Here is a 16,860-nt window from a genome sequence, read left to right as displayed (position 1 = left end):
TTCGTAATCATGGATCCCCTTTAGTCTTTGCAAAAGGGAATTAGCTATACATCATCATTGAATTAACAACAACAACGATTAAGTAATAAGAGTTAAACATGATAACAAGGCTAGTGAAGATTGAAGTAAAGCAATGATGAAATAATAAAAGAAATATAGCAAAACAACAGTAATTATGATTAAGGAACTTAAAGAGGAATAACTACACTAATCACAATATCCAAATCCGAGTGGCAGAAAAGAGAAAAGAAGCAACAGTAGGAAAATCTCGAGTGAAAGTGAATGGGAGGAGTTACGTAGTCTAGTGTACTTTTCAGCATACAAAAATCCTCTGCTAAACCTAATCTATGGACTAATTACAAAAGCCCATACGAAAATAGGCGGAAAAACTATAAAACAGGCCAAACTACTCGATCGAGTGGAAATAAACCACTCGATCGAGCAACTAAGCATCAAACCCCTCGATCGAGTGGAAATAAACCACTCGATCGAGTAACTCCTTGTAATGTCTTCTCGGCTGAATACTCGAACTGCTCGATCGAGTAATCTTCAGTATATAAAGCATTCGATCGACTAGAAAAGCAGTCGATCGAGCTATTTTGGCACGTTAGACATTAAAACACCTTCTGAAACTAGCTCACGCGTCTTCAAAGTGATAGATTCCAAGCTCCGGCTTCATGTTCTCCATAAATGCATGCAAATGGGATAAATTAAGGCTCGATTTAGCTCCTCTTTGCTTTATTCCTGCAATTTACATAAAACGAACCAAAGTAGAATATTCGGGGGTATTTGCAGTCAGATGCTACATAAATAGTACAGAAATGCGTGTAAAAATGAGGTAAAAACCTTATATAAATTACACGCATCAGGAATCAAGCACCTCTTTACCTTTTCTGAAAGCTTTCTTGTTCCTCCTATGTGGATTTGCCTCTCTTAAAAAGCATCTATGACAATCAAACCAACTTATTTTCTTGCTATTGGGAAGCCAAAATGCTTTACTTTCCCCCATGCAACAAGGACATGCTTTTTGTCCTTGTGTAGTCAACCAAATAGCATACCATAGGCGGGAAAATCATTTATTGTCCACAAAAGGGAAGTTTTAAGTTGAAAATTTTGTTTTTTAGACACATCATAAGTTTCCACCCCAACTTCCCACAAATATTTCAACTCCTCCACCAATGGTTGTAAATAAACATCCAAATTACGTTTCGGGCTTTTTGGTCCGGGAACAATAAGTGACAAGAAGATAAATGGTCTTTTCATACATAACCAAGGTGGTAAGTTGTATGGTGTGACCATAACGGGCCAACAAGAATTCCTCCCAAAATTACCGAAATGATCAAATCCATCCGTACACAAGCCAAGTCGTACATTGCGGGGTTCCTTGGCAAATTCGGGATACATCTGATCAAATCGTTTCCATTCTTCCCCATCACTAGGATAACACATCTTCCCCGGAGCATGTGGGTTTTCTTTGTGCCATCTCATTTGTTCGGCAAAGTTTTTGGTGGCATAGATTCTTTGAAGTCTTGGTGCGAGAGAAAAGTAAAACAATTGGTTACATGCTATTGGTTTCTTACTCTTTTTAGCCCTCTTACTACCCTTGCCTTTTTTCAACACCAAAACTATATCTCCTTCACTTGTCTCATATCTATCCTTCCCACAATCTTTGCATTTGTCAAGCAAAGCATCATCTTTCCAAAATAGCATACATCCTTCAGGACATGCATCAATCTTTTTATGCGGTAACTGAAGACCTTTAACTACTTTTTTGGTAGTGTAGAAACTTTGGGTCATGATATTATCATCGGGGAAAGATTCCTCAAGGAACGAGGCAATGCCATCAACAGCAAGAAATGATATATTAAACTCACATTTCAAGGTAACTAGCCTAGAAGCGGCTTGTAACAATGTCATCCTGCTTCGTTCATACATAGGTTTTTCTGAGGCTTTTAACATGTCAAGAAAGGCTTTTGCTTGTGGGTGTGGCGGTTGTTCTTCAGAAATGGTTGTATGGTCATCACTATTAAAAATAGTGGAATCCATAGCATCAACAACCATCTCTCTATATGGGTTCTCATCAATTTGTATTTGTTGGGTGTGAGCTTGTTCATGAATTGGAGAATATGCTTCTCCATGTGAAATCCAATTGTAATAATTTGGCTTAAACCCGTTTATAATGAGATGTTCTTCTACTACAATGTCAAGCTGGTATTTCAGGTTTTTGCATTTGGCACAAGGACACCTAAGGTTTTTGTCTAGCAAGTCATATTCATCTTGTTTTTTAGCAAATTCAATAAACTCGCTAACACCCTTTATAAATCTAGCGGTAGGACGTCTTTTCTTATTGGAATGGTCTAATCTTCCTTCATACATCCATGAACGTTCCAATTTCTTCATTTTAATCTAAAGAAGACCCCACAATAATTTAAACATTTTTAAAAAATAACAATAATATTACATACAAAATTTAAACATTATACTCCACATTATACAATAAACATATGAAAACAATATATAAATATTGTCAATAAGTAATCCATCTTCAAATGGGGTCCTTATCACTCCAACTTAAACCCGTCAATGTACGTTTCAAGTCATTAGCAAACACACTTGTAATTTATTAATGAGGAAAAAATTCGGCAACAATTCCCTTAAGTTCTCTAAATACACATCAATGTAGAATAACTAATTACTCCACATATACATGTATTCGGAGAACATTAAAGGGATCGCCACCAAACTCATTCCTCATTAATAAATCACAAGTACGTGTTTACTACCTAAATGACTAGAAACGTACAAAGACAGTCCCAAAATGCGGACTATTCAAGAATTACTCCTAATGAGTAATTCTTGAACGGGTACTAAGTCAACATCAAATCAAACTAACACTAATTTAAAGTTTAAGATAAACAACAACACTTGGTACTAAATTAATTAAGTCAATCAATAGCACAATTCAACAACATAACAAAAGTTTCTATCCTAGAGTCCGTAGCATAATTTGAACTAAAATTAGTAAATTTAAAAGGTAACTGGTAAGAGGAGGTTACCTAATCAATTAAAAGCAAAAATGAAAAGAAAACAAGAAGCAACAGCTACCGCGGACGGTGGTGCTCAGCAGCGCGGTGACAAACCTGGAAGGAGAAAAGAAAAAAAAACAGGGTTATTCAACCTCAATTCATCAATAACATGAATTATCAAACTAAATTTATCAAAATCAAGTCCTAAAGAAGGTTCCACTTAGCTAATAGCTAATTTCTCTTAATCCAAAATACGGTTCCACTTAAAGGAATTAGAATTCGAATTAGAATTCTCTCTAGTTTTCTCTCCCCTTTCTCTCTAAAAAAAAAACCCTAAATCCTCCCCCTTTGCTGCCGCCGTTCTCCTCCTTCCTCCCACCGCCACCCATCAACCCTCTACCATGTCGCCGGGGATGGGGTCTCTCAAGATTTTTCTCCGGCGACCCGTCTCCTCTCTTCCGATTAACCCTCTTCCCCTTTCTTACCCACGCCCGGTTCTAGATCGTACGGGTCTGCCCCTTCCTCTCGGTCTGTGTGGTGTATCTGGGCTGTTCGGGTCTTATCGGACGAGTTTGTTGAGGTGGTGTAGCAGGGTGGTGCTTGGATCTGGTGGTGTTGTGGGTTGGTAGGGAGGCGGTGGCTTCCGTTTTTTTTCTCCTGTGTTCCGCTTTGTTTCCTTTATGTTTTTGTTTAATTTCCGCTTTCGTTTTTGTTTCGTCTCTCTTTCTGAGGGCTTTGTCCCCGTCTATCGGTGGTGTCCTTCTTTCAGTTTGAGAGCTTTCGTTTTCTGGTTCGTTTGCAGTTTTCTAATAAGTCAGCAGAAGATCAGCGTTGTTATAGATCGTTATATAGTTTTACATATTTTGCCCGATTCATGGCTACAATCAATCACGTCAGAAGAAATGGATACTCGTCAAGGAAGATTCGGAGACCCTCTTATGGATGAAAGCCTTTTGCGGCGAATCGATGATAGAGACTCTGTTGCAGTGTTTCATTCTTTGAACAAGAATTTATTTCCTATGGTTGTAATCGATTTGTATCCGATTGAGCTTGGCATATGTTGTAGATATCGTATGACTTTTTATTAATGATAATGATCTTTTCTCAAAAAAAAAGACGGTTCCACTTAGCTAATTCCATTAATGCAAAAGACGGTTTCACTTAGCTTAATATTAATAATAACAAAACGGTTTCAATTAACTTAGTAATAATAATAATAATAATAATATTAATTAAGATGGTTCCACTTAGCTTAATACTAATGATAATGAGACGGTTTCACTTAGCTACCCAACACCAAACACCACCTAAACACAAACCCCCTTAATCATTCCCTTTTAATTCAAACACAAATTAAACTAAATCTAACTACAAATTAATCTAACATACTAACTACAAATAAATCTAACAAACTAACGACAATTTTTCAAACTAACTACAAATTAATCTAACAAATTAAACTGAAATTAAAAAAAAAAAAAAAGAACTAACCTAATTAAAGAGAGTGATGGAGGCAGTGAGAACGGTGGTGGAAGTAGCAGTGGAAGTGGCGGTGGAAGTGTGGTTGTGTCGTTGTTCGTCGCCTGTCCGCTTCTTCTTCTTTTTTTGGTTTCGAAAGAGTAAAGTAGGAGAGAGGGGGATCTAGTTTTCTATAAAAAAATTTGGCGACTGAAAATCAATTGGGCGACTGAATTTCAGTCGCCAAATTGGCGACTACCTCGAAATCAGTCGCCAAATTAGACAATCAGTAGCCAAATTAGATTCCCTTTTTAAAAAAAGCAGTCGCCAAATTAGCGACTGATTTCAGTCGCTAATTTGTTAATCAGTCGCCAATTTGGCGACTACCATTATCAGTCGTCAAATTTCGGTCGCCTGTTTTAGTTTTTCTTGTAGTGCCAGTACCTCATTCTCACAGATCCTCTACATACATATAAAACCATTAAGCAACTCACAATTATATAACTCCGACTACCAATGGTAGGAGTGACATATTTATTCAAACTTACAATTTTCTCTTTGATGTCCTTATCATATTCAGTTTCTGTCTTTCCATTCTTAGGAGTGTGACCTTCTACCCAAGCGTCGTGACGACTGAATTTTCCAAGCTTTGCCTACAATTCATTCATCACATTGATATCCTCTCAAAATATGTATGATTACTATGAACATATATAACATTCATCACCTAATAGTCTAATACTATAAGATTTATGTACTTACAAGTTTCTTCTTAATCAATCTATAACCACCTCGGGAGCCGTAAAAGACGGTCTTTTTCTTTGAAATGTTCGCCTTGTTCCTCTCACTCATAGCCTTCATCAAATAAATTGTATCAAGAAACGTAAGCACGACAAAACACTAAACTAAGTATACTTCTTTACTTATTATTATTAAGTTTCCTTAAACTTGTCAGACTGCCTATAAGCGATATAGCTATCCCAATGGTTTTGACTGACATACAGATACTTCTTTGTTGGTGGGTTCTTGTTCATCTTCCCGGTTTCCTTGTTGAACAAATGCTTCTCAGCAATCTTTAACTTCCAAGAACTGAGAGCTTCCCCTGTCTTTTTTTTTAGGTACTTATCATACTTTTCGGGGACAACGTAAGCTAACTGCATATATGATGAGCATAGTTGGTACAAGTGTTTCGGAAAATACACATATCAAGTAGTAACTTAATTTCAACTAAAACATTTATTATTGTATATACATACCTTTATTCTTTTTAGTAGCATGGTGTTCCGTATTTTACTCAGTTCACTGATACGCGGCGTACCGAGAGGCACATACTGCCTTACACAACAACCAATCCAACTCGCAAAATACCCGGCATACTCATGATATGGCAGCCCAGCATCTTTATCCCATTATAAAGGATTAGGTATCTTTGAATTTATTGCTTCTAGGAAAACTCTGTGGCGCATTCGACCCGCAGTGTGTTGCAAATTATTCTCATCACCTGAGTCGTCGCCTGACGCATTTCCATCGTTTCTTTTCCACTTTTGGACCATATCTAAAGTAGAAATTAATAAACAAATAATAACAATGCATACTTATAATAACAAAAAAATATCTAGAGAGGAGGGTTTATTACTTCTTTAAAGAGGAGAATCCGGATTGATCTAGCGGCGGCAATGGCGATGATGACGATGACTACGACGACGATGGGGTAGGCTGATGGTTGAGGGAAAGCTCAATGTTTGAGAATATTATGTGGGGGAGGGGAAGCTCAGATTATATATGTTTAAATAATACAACACTTGCAAGACATTGTTTATTGGAAAGTAATAAACACGGTATAAGAAAATCCGTTATATTTTGTTTCCAAACAGACTACGGTTTTGTTTGAAACCGTAATTGATTCATACTATCTACAACGGGTTAGATATAACCGTTGTCTGTAATATTTTTATGTTGTTTGATTTTCCCGCCAAGAAATAAAGCATCATTTTTATATACATAACAACGACCTGAACCGTTATAACTGTATACGTCCTGAACAACGATTTGGGTATAACCGTTTTATTTTATATTTCATTGTGTTTGTTTTTACCGCCAAGAAATAAAACATCATTTGGTATATGCCAGCTAATTACAATATGTTTCTTAGAAAATATTGCTTATTTCCATTAATTTAAAGGATTACAAGTTTACACATAAAGAGTACAAACTACCACAAAAACAAACAACTAACTAATTAGTACATTAACCAAACACCCTAACAGGATTTGACTAGAAGGTGGGTACTGAGGATAAACTTGATTATAAATCAAGCGTACTACATCGACATCAAGACGAGGATCAAAATGAGGCACTTCTTCGTCTTCCCATGAGTTCAGTACATTAATAAAATGTCGATATCTTAAACTGGTAACGGGTAACAAAAACCGTTAGTAACGGTTTTTGAAATGCCGATATCTTAAACTGGTAACGGTTTTCTAACAACCGTTGATAAGAGTGATTCTATAACGAGTTTTTGGAAACCGTTAAAAATTTTTTGACAACGGTTTTCGAGGGCAACCGTTATTCCTATTAGCGCGGTCTAGGTTTCCGCCAATATTTGGAAAACGGTAATCTAAGTGTCATTATTAAATGCATTAAACCGTTGTGATACGCTCCTTATTGATTGCCATATTTGGCGTAGTGGATTGCCCCTCTTGTGGCCCGATTGGTTGCCACTCTCATTCTCCGCTTTCCTCTTTTCTGCATTTCTTTCCTTAGCCTCCTTGGCCAATTCCACCAACCGCTCAGCATGCCCAGCTCGTGCATAAACCTCTTTCAGATCGCTAAGTACCCCAGCTGGTAGTCTATCAATGATCTTAGGTGCCAACCCCTTTTCAAAACGAAGAGCTAAACCCCGTTGACCAACTGCAGATCCTCTGCATACCGTGACAACTCTAGTAACCGGTGATAGTACTCCCTGACAGTCATATCATCAGCCATGGTGAAAGAATCAAACTCGGCTCTTAACTTGTGACGAATGTGTTCCAGCACAAAATGCTCCCTCATAGCGCTCTTGAAGCCTGCCCACGGTATAGCATCGTATCTCTGGTCCCTGTAGTATGCTCTGGCATCCTCTTTCACATTTTTCCACCAAACCCTAGCCGCACCTCTTAGGTAGAACGCCACTTATTCTACCGCCATCTCCGCCGTACACTTCACGACCTTAAGAAGACTCTCCATCTCGCGGTGCCAGTTATCGAGCAGCTTCGGCTCATCAGTGCCCTCATAAGTAGAGGGGTGGAAGCGAGAAATGGTGGTGCTTAGTTAGGATACGTCCACCGGTTTCTCGCCTCCTTTACCCACATTCTTGAGTGCCTGTATGAGCGCATCTTGTTGCTCAATCATACGGGCAATCTCATCCACAGACATCTCAGAAGCTTGGATGTATGCAGCTGACCTCTTTGGCGGCATTTTAAGCTGATATAACCAAATAAATGTAAGCACATAGCCTACAGCTCAAAATAAACAAAAACCTCCCCCAAAGAAGTACTCGGCCGAGTACTGTGAAACACTCGGTCGAGTAATGATACTACTCGGACGAGTATTCCACTACAGTAGCCAACCTCAAAAACGCATAAAACACACTCGGTCGAGTATACGTGTTACTCGGCCGAGTATGCCTCACTCGGTTGAGTACCCCTTGATACCGTCGTCAGGTACCAAAAATAAATACCTATTACTACTAACAGAAGTCAGTGGCAAGTAGGGTCGATCTCCACAGGGAGATGAGAAAATGTCAGCCTAACTAAGTCCGTCAAGGTAACCAGTTCTTGGGGTTTTTGATCGTTTATTCTAACTAATAAGGTCAAAGGAGAGAAAGAGAGTAAAAGAGTAGAAAATAGGCAGACAGAGAGAAAACAGCTAAGACAGTCGGTTCACCATGATTCTCAAGAAATGCAGTCTAAGGTCTCCGGTCAATGCAAGTTCGATCTACAGGGCAATGAATATCTCCTTCCGGTCTCAATTCACCCTAAAACACTAGTAGCTTAGCTTCTGCCCCCACTAAAGTGCCCTAATGTTCGCTACAGGTCTTACCTTTTCCAATCTTCCGATATAGGTCAAGGTGTACCGTGATTTATTAACTAATTGAGTCGACTCAATCAGACAAGAACAGTTATATGTAGCGATTAACAAGATAGACCTAATTTGCATCAAACCTAATTACTTAATTTACAACTTCCTTAAAATCATGGCTCCCCTATATCTTAGCAAGGGAGAATTAGCTATGCATAATCATTGAACAAGCAACAACAATACATAAGCAATAAAGATTAAGCATGATAACAAGGATAAAGAGAGATTAATGACAACAATTAAAGATTAAAGAGGAGTAAACAATAGAGAGTAATAATGAATTCAGATTAAGAAAGGAGTAAAAAGTACCAATTACAAGTAATCGAATTCCGTAGTTAGGGTTCAAGAGCAATAGTCTAGATAGTAGAGTTAAAAGTATCGAAGTAAGGGGAGAGAGAGAAGAAGTGCTGCGTATGACACTACCGTCATACATATATCTAAAATTACAAAGCCCAACTCGAAATTAGACTAAATCTCGCATAAAACATAAAGTCTCTCGATCGAGTGAAACGAAACCACTCGATCGAGGACAAGCCTTGAAAATCCTCTCAATCGAATGAATATAGAGTTCGATCGAGTACTCCTTGTAACAGCTATCTCGATCGAGTAACAGAATAGCTCGATCGAGTGATTCTTGATGGATAAAGCATTTGATCGACCATATAGTGTAGCAAAACTGGTCGATCGAACTATATTAGCACGTGTGGACTCCTTAGCACCTTCTGAGGCTACTTCACGTATCTCTAAGTGAAAGATTTCGGGCTCCGATTCCCTATTCTCCAAAATGCATACGAATAGGACAAGTTTAGGCTCGATTTTGCTCCTTTCTGGTCTGTACTTGCAATTTACACAAGACAAACCAAAGTAGACTATTCGAGGGTATTTGTAGCCAGATACCACGTAAATAACACAGAAATGCGTGTAAAAATTAGGTAAAAACCTTATATAAAATACACGCATCACCCCTGTTACTCGGCCGAGTGATCACAACCAGTAGCTACTGCTTCGTATACACAACAAACACTCGGTTGAGTGCTTGGTTAGTGTGTCGAGTATCCCCTACTCGGTCGAGGACCCGCCCTGTTCGGCCGAGTCATGCCAAAAACGAGCTATATACTTACGAGGATATACTTTAAACATGCAATTCTATATCTCAACACTTTACTACCCTTCAAAAGCCACGTAATAAATCATATACCATGCTCAAAGTCTATCATGTCCAACTACGTAATTCACTTTCTCAGTTCATCCAACAACTTCACAAGATTCACAGCTACAAGTACAACACACATAACTTTAAACACACAATGATCCTGAAAACACACTACATATACCATGCTCAAAGTCTATCATGTCCAACTACGCAATTCACTTTCTCATTTCATCCAACAACTTCACAAGATTCACAGCTACAAGTACAACACACATAACTTTAAACACACAACGATCCCCAAGACACCCCCATGTTGACCGGCTCAAAATTGTAAGGGCCTCAATGCAACTTCGGGACGTCTCCCAAGTCTTTACGGTAGCTCCAAACAACTCTCCCCGGGTTCATTTTATTTAGAATTCCTGTGTTCATTAGGTTAATTGGTTTTAGGTTCCAGAATCGTTTCTCTGATACCACTTTATAACACCCCCACATACCAAGGTGCCTTACCAAGGACCACCCTAGCATGAGAGACTGTTACCATCTCGGTTTCTTGAGGCTAGTATATCAAAAGTACCATTTCAAAACATTTATTAAAGTATATAAAGTTAACTATTACATTGTCTCAAAAACCAAACCAAAAGAAATGTTTACTAATCTCAAAACAACTGAAAACAAAACAGCTAAACTCGTAACAGCGGAAGCTAGACTCAAAATGTGACTCCCCATCTCGTCCCCATAGCTAAAGACCATCATCACCTGTCACAATCTACTCACCATTCTCGAATGGATCACCACAGATTTATAAAACAACGGGGCCAGTTCATTGCATAACTAAAGTAAGACAAAATACAACAATGTAAAAAGCAACTGTTCCACAATCATCTCCAACTCATAATCACATCTCATAACTGACTACACACTTAAGTGTGTAGTCTTACTAGATTACTACCGTGACAGATAATCCTCACTGCCAGTGGGGGACCACAGACTTACCCACCTAAACCCCGCTCGTTACAACGAGCAATAACCCATGTTCCTTAATGTGCACATCCTCTCTTGTGGCGGGTTCCATAAGAGGCGAATCAAAGGCGTGAAGCCACTCCCGCAAGTGACTCCGTTCAGTCGAGGACGCACCTCACAATCATCATCAAACCATGAAAACTCAATCCCTCCGAATACAATCAACCAAAAATAATAAACTAAAAATATTAATCATATCAATTAAATCACAACATCACAATCATTAATCTTATTCAATTACGCAATCAATTGAGTAGGAAAACCCTACCTTAGCACAAATCTGATACGAGTCAACAAGAAAGCTAGAACTACTCTTCTACGAATTCTCCACCTAACAGCAATCATACAATCCAATTACCATATGAAATTATCCCTTTCCCCAAATCCCAATACTAGGGTAAAACCCTAAAAGACGAAACTGAAAAAAAGTATAGGACTAGTGACTTACCGACACAATCGACGCAAGAGATATAGGAACAAGGACTCACGAACAATCCACGATCTTGGGAGAGATTAGAGGTGATTAGAGTTACGTAGAAATGTTTTTAGGTTTTTGATAAAAGTGAGTGTGAAACTGTAAAACTCAATTTATAACTCTAATTCCCTTTAATCAAACCGCGAAAAATAATTATCGTCAGAACGGATACTCGGTCGAGTATAGGGAATAATCGGCCGACTATCCCTTACTCGGTCCCATACTCAGCCGAGTATTCCTGGATAGTAGCCTGACCAGAAACACACGATGCATTACTTGGCCAAGTAAGCCCTATTCGGCCGAGTAACAGGACTTAGAAAAACATAGTATTACACTAATGAAAATCCATCACAACTCGAATGATTTCCTAACATGACCCGTTGAACCAACGACATTATGATTCTCCATAATCATGCTAAAGTAACAACATCAGATCTCAATTTCATCTCACAGCTTTAAGTCAAAGGGCTCCATATTAAATTAGGACACACAAGTCCAAAAAAGGCTCACACAGTAACAGATTATGGAATCATTTGTCACTCCTTATGGTCGACAAAACACAACATAACATGATATATGTGTCACAACATAGCTCCTACTATAGTGGGCATGCCACTCTTTTATGTCGTGCAAATTCAAAGTCCAGATACTTCACAAGTATCTAATCCGAGTCGTCTATGTTATACCCGGTTTATTGAGCCTTCTATAGAACTTCTTAGGGATATTAAGTGAACCCTTGGGTTTGAGGAGAGTCTTATTCGCAAGTAAGGAAGTGGGTCTGTACTAGATTGAGTGTGAGTCATAATTGACCAAATAATGGGTACTCGGCCGAGTATTTGCAATACTTGACCGAGGAGAGGGCACTTGGTCGAGTGTACGGAGTAATCGACCGAGTGAGTAATTCCAGCGGGTGTTATATACGAGAGTCGGGATTAGAATACACGACACAATTCGATTCTTCTTCTCTCTCTAAAACCCCAGAATCTCTCTCAAACCTCTCTAAGCTTTCCCAAACCACCTTCAATGGAGATTTAGCATGGGATTGAAGACCTTGCACCCTTTCTCACCATTCTTTGCCGATATTGCCTTGTAAGTTAAAGATTACACCTTTTCTATTTTACTAATAATCAAACCCTAGTATTTGGAGGTTTTGTGGGTTTTGTTAATTAGGTGGTTATACTTAGGGTTATGGGTAATGATCAACTACCCACCACCATGGTGATCCCAACCATCCACCAGGTCCTCCGTCGAGCCTAACCACCAAGCCATAAAACCACGCTTTATGACCCACCTGTACGGACACACCCCAACACCACCCATATCCACCGCTTACAAAATCCACAACCACGACCACCATAAGGACCCACACCTCCACTAGCCACCACCATAGTCACCGCTGACTCATGACGGTTCTAATAGTGGTGTCCAAACTACCTCGAAGTAACCGCCACGGCCACGGCAGCCGTCTTAAGACGGTTTCAAACAAAACACCAACAATCCCCTGCTTTCACGTTTTTCGGCCACCACCACCACAAAGGTCGACACCACCACCCACGACCAACCAACCCCAACCCAGGTCACGACGGTCAACGAAAAGGGTTCAATTCCTCGTTTTAATTACACGGCTACACCACACCCTAACCACGAAAACTGCCTAATTAACCACCTCAGGTCAGTTGTCGACGGTTACATAAGGGTCAGGCGAGGTCACGGTGGTCCAAGCTAGCCTGTGGTCAAAGTCACGGTCCCTTGGATTGCGCGTATGGTTGTTCACGGTGGTCTTAGTCATGGTACAAAATAATATAAACAGTAATTGAATAAATTATGAGATGATTTTACCTTTTGTTAATTATCCGATCTTAAATCCCTTCCTCTTTCTCTAGATCTCTTATTCTCCCTTTTTGGGAATTAATTTGAGTTTATGATTGAAGAAGCTAAGGTAAGGTCCCCTCTTCTTTATTTATAATTGGTAGAAAAGCAATTAGAAAACTCTATTTATATTATTATTATTACTATTCTTTTATAAATATTACTATTATTTTTAAAAATACTAACGGAGTAATAAACGGCCCATATACGGCCAGTGCTAATTCCCGACTCAATAATTATTTATTATTTATTCTATTATTCTGTATTACTCATTTTCATTAATTATAGACGTCATAATTAATTCATTAAAATGCAATTATAAATGCTACCAAAATACGGGGTATTATAGTCTTCCTCCCTTAAATAGAAGTTTGTCCCGAAGTTCACTCAAAGTACTCAAAGAAGCCAAATAATCTCCAACTTAGCCGAATAAAATTCGAACCATAACACACTATCAAATCGTTAAAACACACTCTTATTATTAAACTTACCATCGAAATGTAATAAAATGCGAGGTGTTACATCATATCCCCCTAAAAAAAGGGTTATGTACCCGTAACCAACTCAATTAAACAAAAAGGGTACTTGTCCCTCATAGCAGCTTCAGCTTCCCACGTAGCTTCCTCGACATTATGATTAGTCCATAAAACCTTCATTAAAGCCGTCTCTCCATTCCGAGTCTGTCTCACTTTCCTGTCCAATATCTCCTTAGGCATTTCAACATAGGACATTTGCTCATCTATCTCCACATGCTCAGGCTCCAATACATGAGTAGGATCACTCACAAACTTCCGCAGTTGTGAAACATGAAACACATTATGAACTCGGTCCAAAGCTGGAGGTAGTGCTAATCGATAAGCTACCTCTCCAACTCTGTCTAAAATCTCATATGGTCCAATAAACTTCTGACTCAGCTGCTTACCTCTCTTCCAAAACCTCATCTGTAGATACCCGGTATCTGTTGAATCCCCAACAAACACTCGATGGTTATCGGACTACAACATGCTTAGGAATCGCTACGTTTGATCGACAGTTTATATAATACGCGTCTAGAAACTCAAAAAACGATTTCGAAAATGAAAACATTTTCAAAATATTTCCAAAATACCTGGAGTGTTTTATGCACGACGATGAAGTCGCAATGACACTAACTAGAGTCAAAACCGACAACAAACCAAAAAAAACCGACTCAAAATTCAAATCCCGACTCCAACAACGAGTCAAGCTGAGTCAAACACAAAAAAAACAAACCTCACACATTGCTTCCATGCTAAGTATACCTGGTATACTTGATGGTCAAGTACAATCATATCTAACAAAACCTAGGATAGAAAAAACCACAAATTCGAAATGCGTGATAGTGACAAGACAACTCGAAAACCCGCGGACATGCTTGCGCCTCTTCAAGCAGCTTTTATAGCCACGTCGGCCAAAACGCCCAACACCACAAAAATCCTCTATAAATACCCCTCAAATGCCACCATTTGAAGATACGCGAGAGTTCGCCACTTCTTTTCTCCCTTAACATTCTATACCTCGACTTCTCGAGTCAATAACCGAAATGTATTTTTGACCTACCGATTGAAAATACGAGCCTTACATATTTTTTGGTACCTTAATCGTGCATTAAATCACTTCACTTACCACTTCGACCAACTACATCGTCACTAAAGCAAAGCAACACTCCATATTTTAAAAAACCCGTTTTAATCGAGTTTTCCGACTAACGAGTTTTTACACTTTGTCGATTTCTCGCCAAGCAACCTAGCATGTAAGTATGAGGGTGTAATTAATCCTCTTCTTTCATGTTCTTTTTATCTGTTTTTATGACTTTAACATGATAAAACATGCATAAGATGATCCAAAATACAAATTTATTGAGCCAAAACAGAGTTTTGACTGGAGACGGAGGCTGGTAGTCACCACTACTAACCTCGCGCCTCTTTAGACATCCCCAGTGAGAACTCAAACGTGTTTGAGTTCATCTTTTCTCTATTTCATTTCCTATTTGCAATCGGTTTTTACCATTTCGAATATTTCAAATCATTTTTTATTATGAGCATTTTTAACCATGAATTATATTCACCCTTGGTTCCTTATACCATGACGGTTTAATCCGTGACTCGGTGATAATATTTGGTTAATTACATTTTTAAAGGGTATTTTAAAGCCCACTTATTCATTTGTGTACATTTGCAAAAACCATATTAGTCATACATCGATAATCATCCTTGGTTCTACATACCATGTCGGTTTAACCCGAGTACGATGATAAATTTCGACTAATTACAAAGAAATGAACATAATATACCTAGTTCATATCAAACATTTTTACACCTCTCATTTATAAAACTATTCATGCCAAGCTTGCAAAACCAAACCCGACATCGAATATTATCAACACAATAATGAGTCACGGTCCTCATATTAGCACAAAAACGGTCTTAACGACCTTTTCAATAAAAAGCGGGTTTTAAGACCCTTTTACAAACGATTTCACAAACATTTTCAACAACCAGGAGACACCCCTTTGGGTCGTCACCTATCCTGCGCTTAAACAGGCTCTCTGAACTCCAAATTTCAAACCTGGCTAGACCCTCTTGCATTGCCAACAGGCTCGCGCCTCAATAGCTGCCTGGCACTATTCCTATCCTATTTCCAGCGCTCGTCCAGAACGATCCCGAATTCGGTTAACCCGTATACAGGACGGACCAGATTGATGAGTTTGCACTTTAAACTTTGAATTCTAAAACACTTTTTCAAGACAAATGGATCATGTTAAGCACTATAAACCTAACTCGTTAAATGGATGTTTAATTTCGGTCTTTTATGCAAATCAACATTAAATCCAACTCGACGTCAATTACTTGATACTTGGATAAACAACTGATTCGGTCTAAAAATTTTATCGTCTAAGCTAACCAATCAAAACAATATCTATAATATAAACAAACTACTCTTAGTAGAGTGGTGAGTAAAGGTCGGATCCCAAGGGACGGGTATTTTGGATTAAATTATCGATTGCAAGTAGTTATGTCTTAGGGTGTCACAATTTATATTGGGTTGAGATGAGTATCTAGACTACTAGGTAAGTGCAACAAGGTAATAAAAGTAAATGAGGATGTAAACAATTGATAAAGGCACTAGGGTGTCGTCGGTTTATAGGGATTCATGGTGGTGATCATACAAACATGTTTACATAGGTGAAAGCAATTATTGTTGTAATGGAATAGAGTTAGTTTATATCTTACAATTCCTAGGAAGATTTGGGTCCTAGAGCCGAGTCGGTCAAGACTGTACAACACCTACAACTCATTGGCCAAGAACCGCACCAATGGCATAGTTGCTTGCATCACACATTATCTTAAAAGGTAACTCCCAATTTGGGGGTTTGATGATTGGTGCCGAAATTAGAGCCTCTTTGATCCTATCAAAAGCTTCAACACACTCATGAGTAAATTGGAACGGGGCATCCTTAAGCAAAAGTTGAGTAGGGGTTTTGCAATTTTCGAAAAATCTTTTATGAATCGTCGTTAAAACCCCGCATGACCGAGAAAACTCCGCACCCCTTTGACATTCACGGGTGGCGGTAATTTCTCTATCACTTCAACTTTGGCTTTGTCAACCTTGATGCCCTTTTTCGTAATCAAATGACCTAAGACAATGCCTTCATTGACCATAAAATGACACTTTTCCCAATTTAGCACAAGACTAACATCTTCACACTTTTGCAAGACAAG

General features: G+C 38.7%; 1 protein-coding gene across 1 annotated transcript; it reads right to left on the bottom strand.

Moving 5' to 3' along the window:
• Positions 1–9,848: 9,848 nt before the first annotated feature.
• Positions 9,849–14,061, bottom strand: LOC141602134 (uncharacterized). Its single transcript, XM_074422446.1, has 3 exons — positions 13,674–14,061; positions 9,976–10,012; positions 9,849–9,876 (listed from the first exon to the last, which is right to left on the bottom strand). The coding sequence occupies exons 1-3, from the start codon at positions 14,059–14,061 to the stop codon at positions 9,849–9,851; spliced, it is 453 nt and encodes a 150-aa protein (XP_074278547.1).
• Between the last annotated feature and the right edge of the window lie 2,799 nt (positions 14,062–16,860).

This window comes from Silene latifolia, chromosome 9 (genome assembly GCF_048544455.1).
Source record: "Silene latifolia isolate original U9 population chromosome 9, ASM4854445v1, whole genome shotgun sequence".
Lineage (NCBI taxonomy): Eukaryota > Viridiplantae > Streptophyta > Magnoliopsida > Caryophyllales > Caryophyllaceae > Silene > Silene latifolia.
Note: the sequence above shows the minus strand (reverse complement) of the source record. Positions and strands in the feature narration are given on the sequence as shown.

Excerpts from the sequence above, each read along its gene's own strand:
- LOC141602134 (XM_074422446.1), bottom strand. The coding sequence starts at position 14,061 with ATGAGGTTTTGGAAGAGAGGTAAGCAGCTGAGTCAGAAGTTTATTGGA. Across the intron at positions 10,013-13,673 it reads TTTAATTGAGTTGGTTACGG|CTGTGAATCTTGTGAAGTTG; the intron begins GTACATAACCCT and ends TTGTACTTGTAG. Across the intron at positions 9,877-9,975 it reads TTGTTGGATGAAATGAGAAA|CTGTGAATCTTGTGAAGTTG; the intron begins GTGAATTGCGTA and ends TTGTACTTGTAG.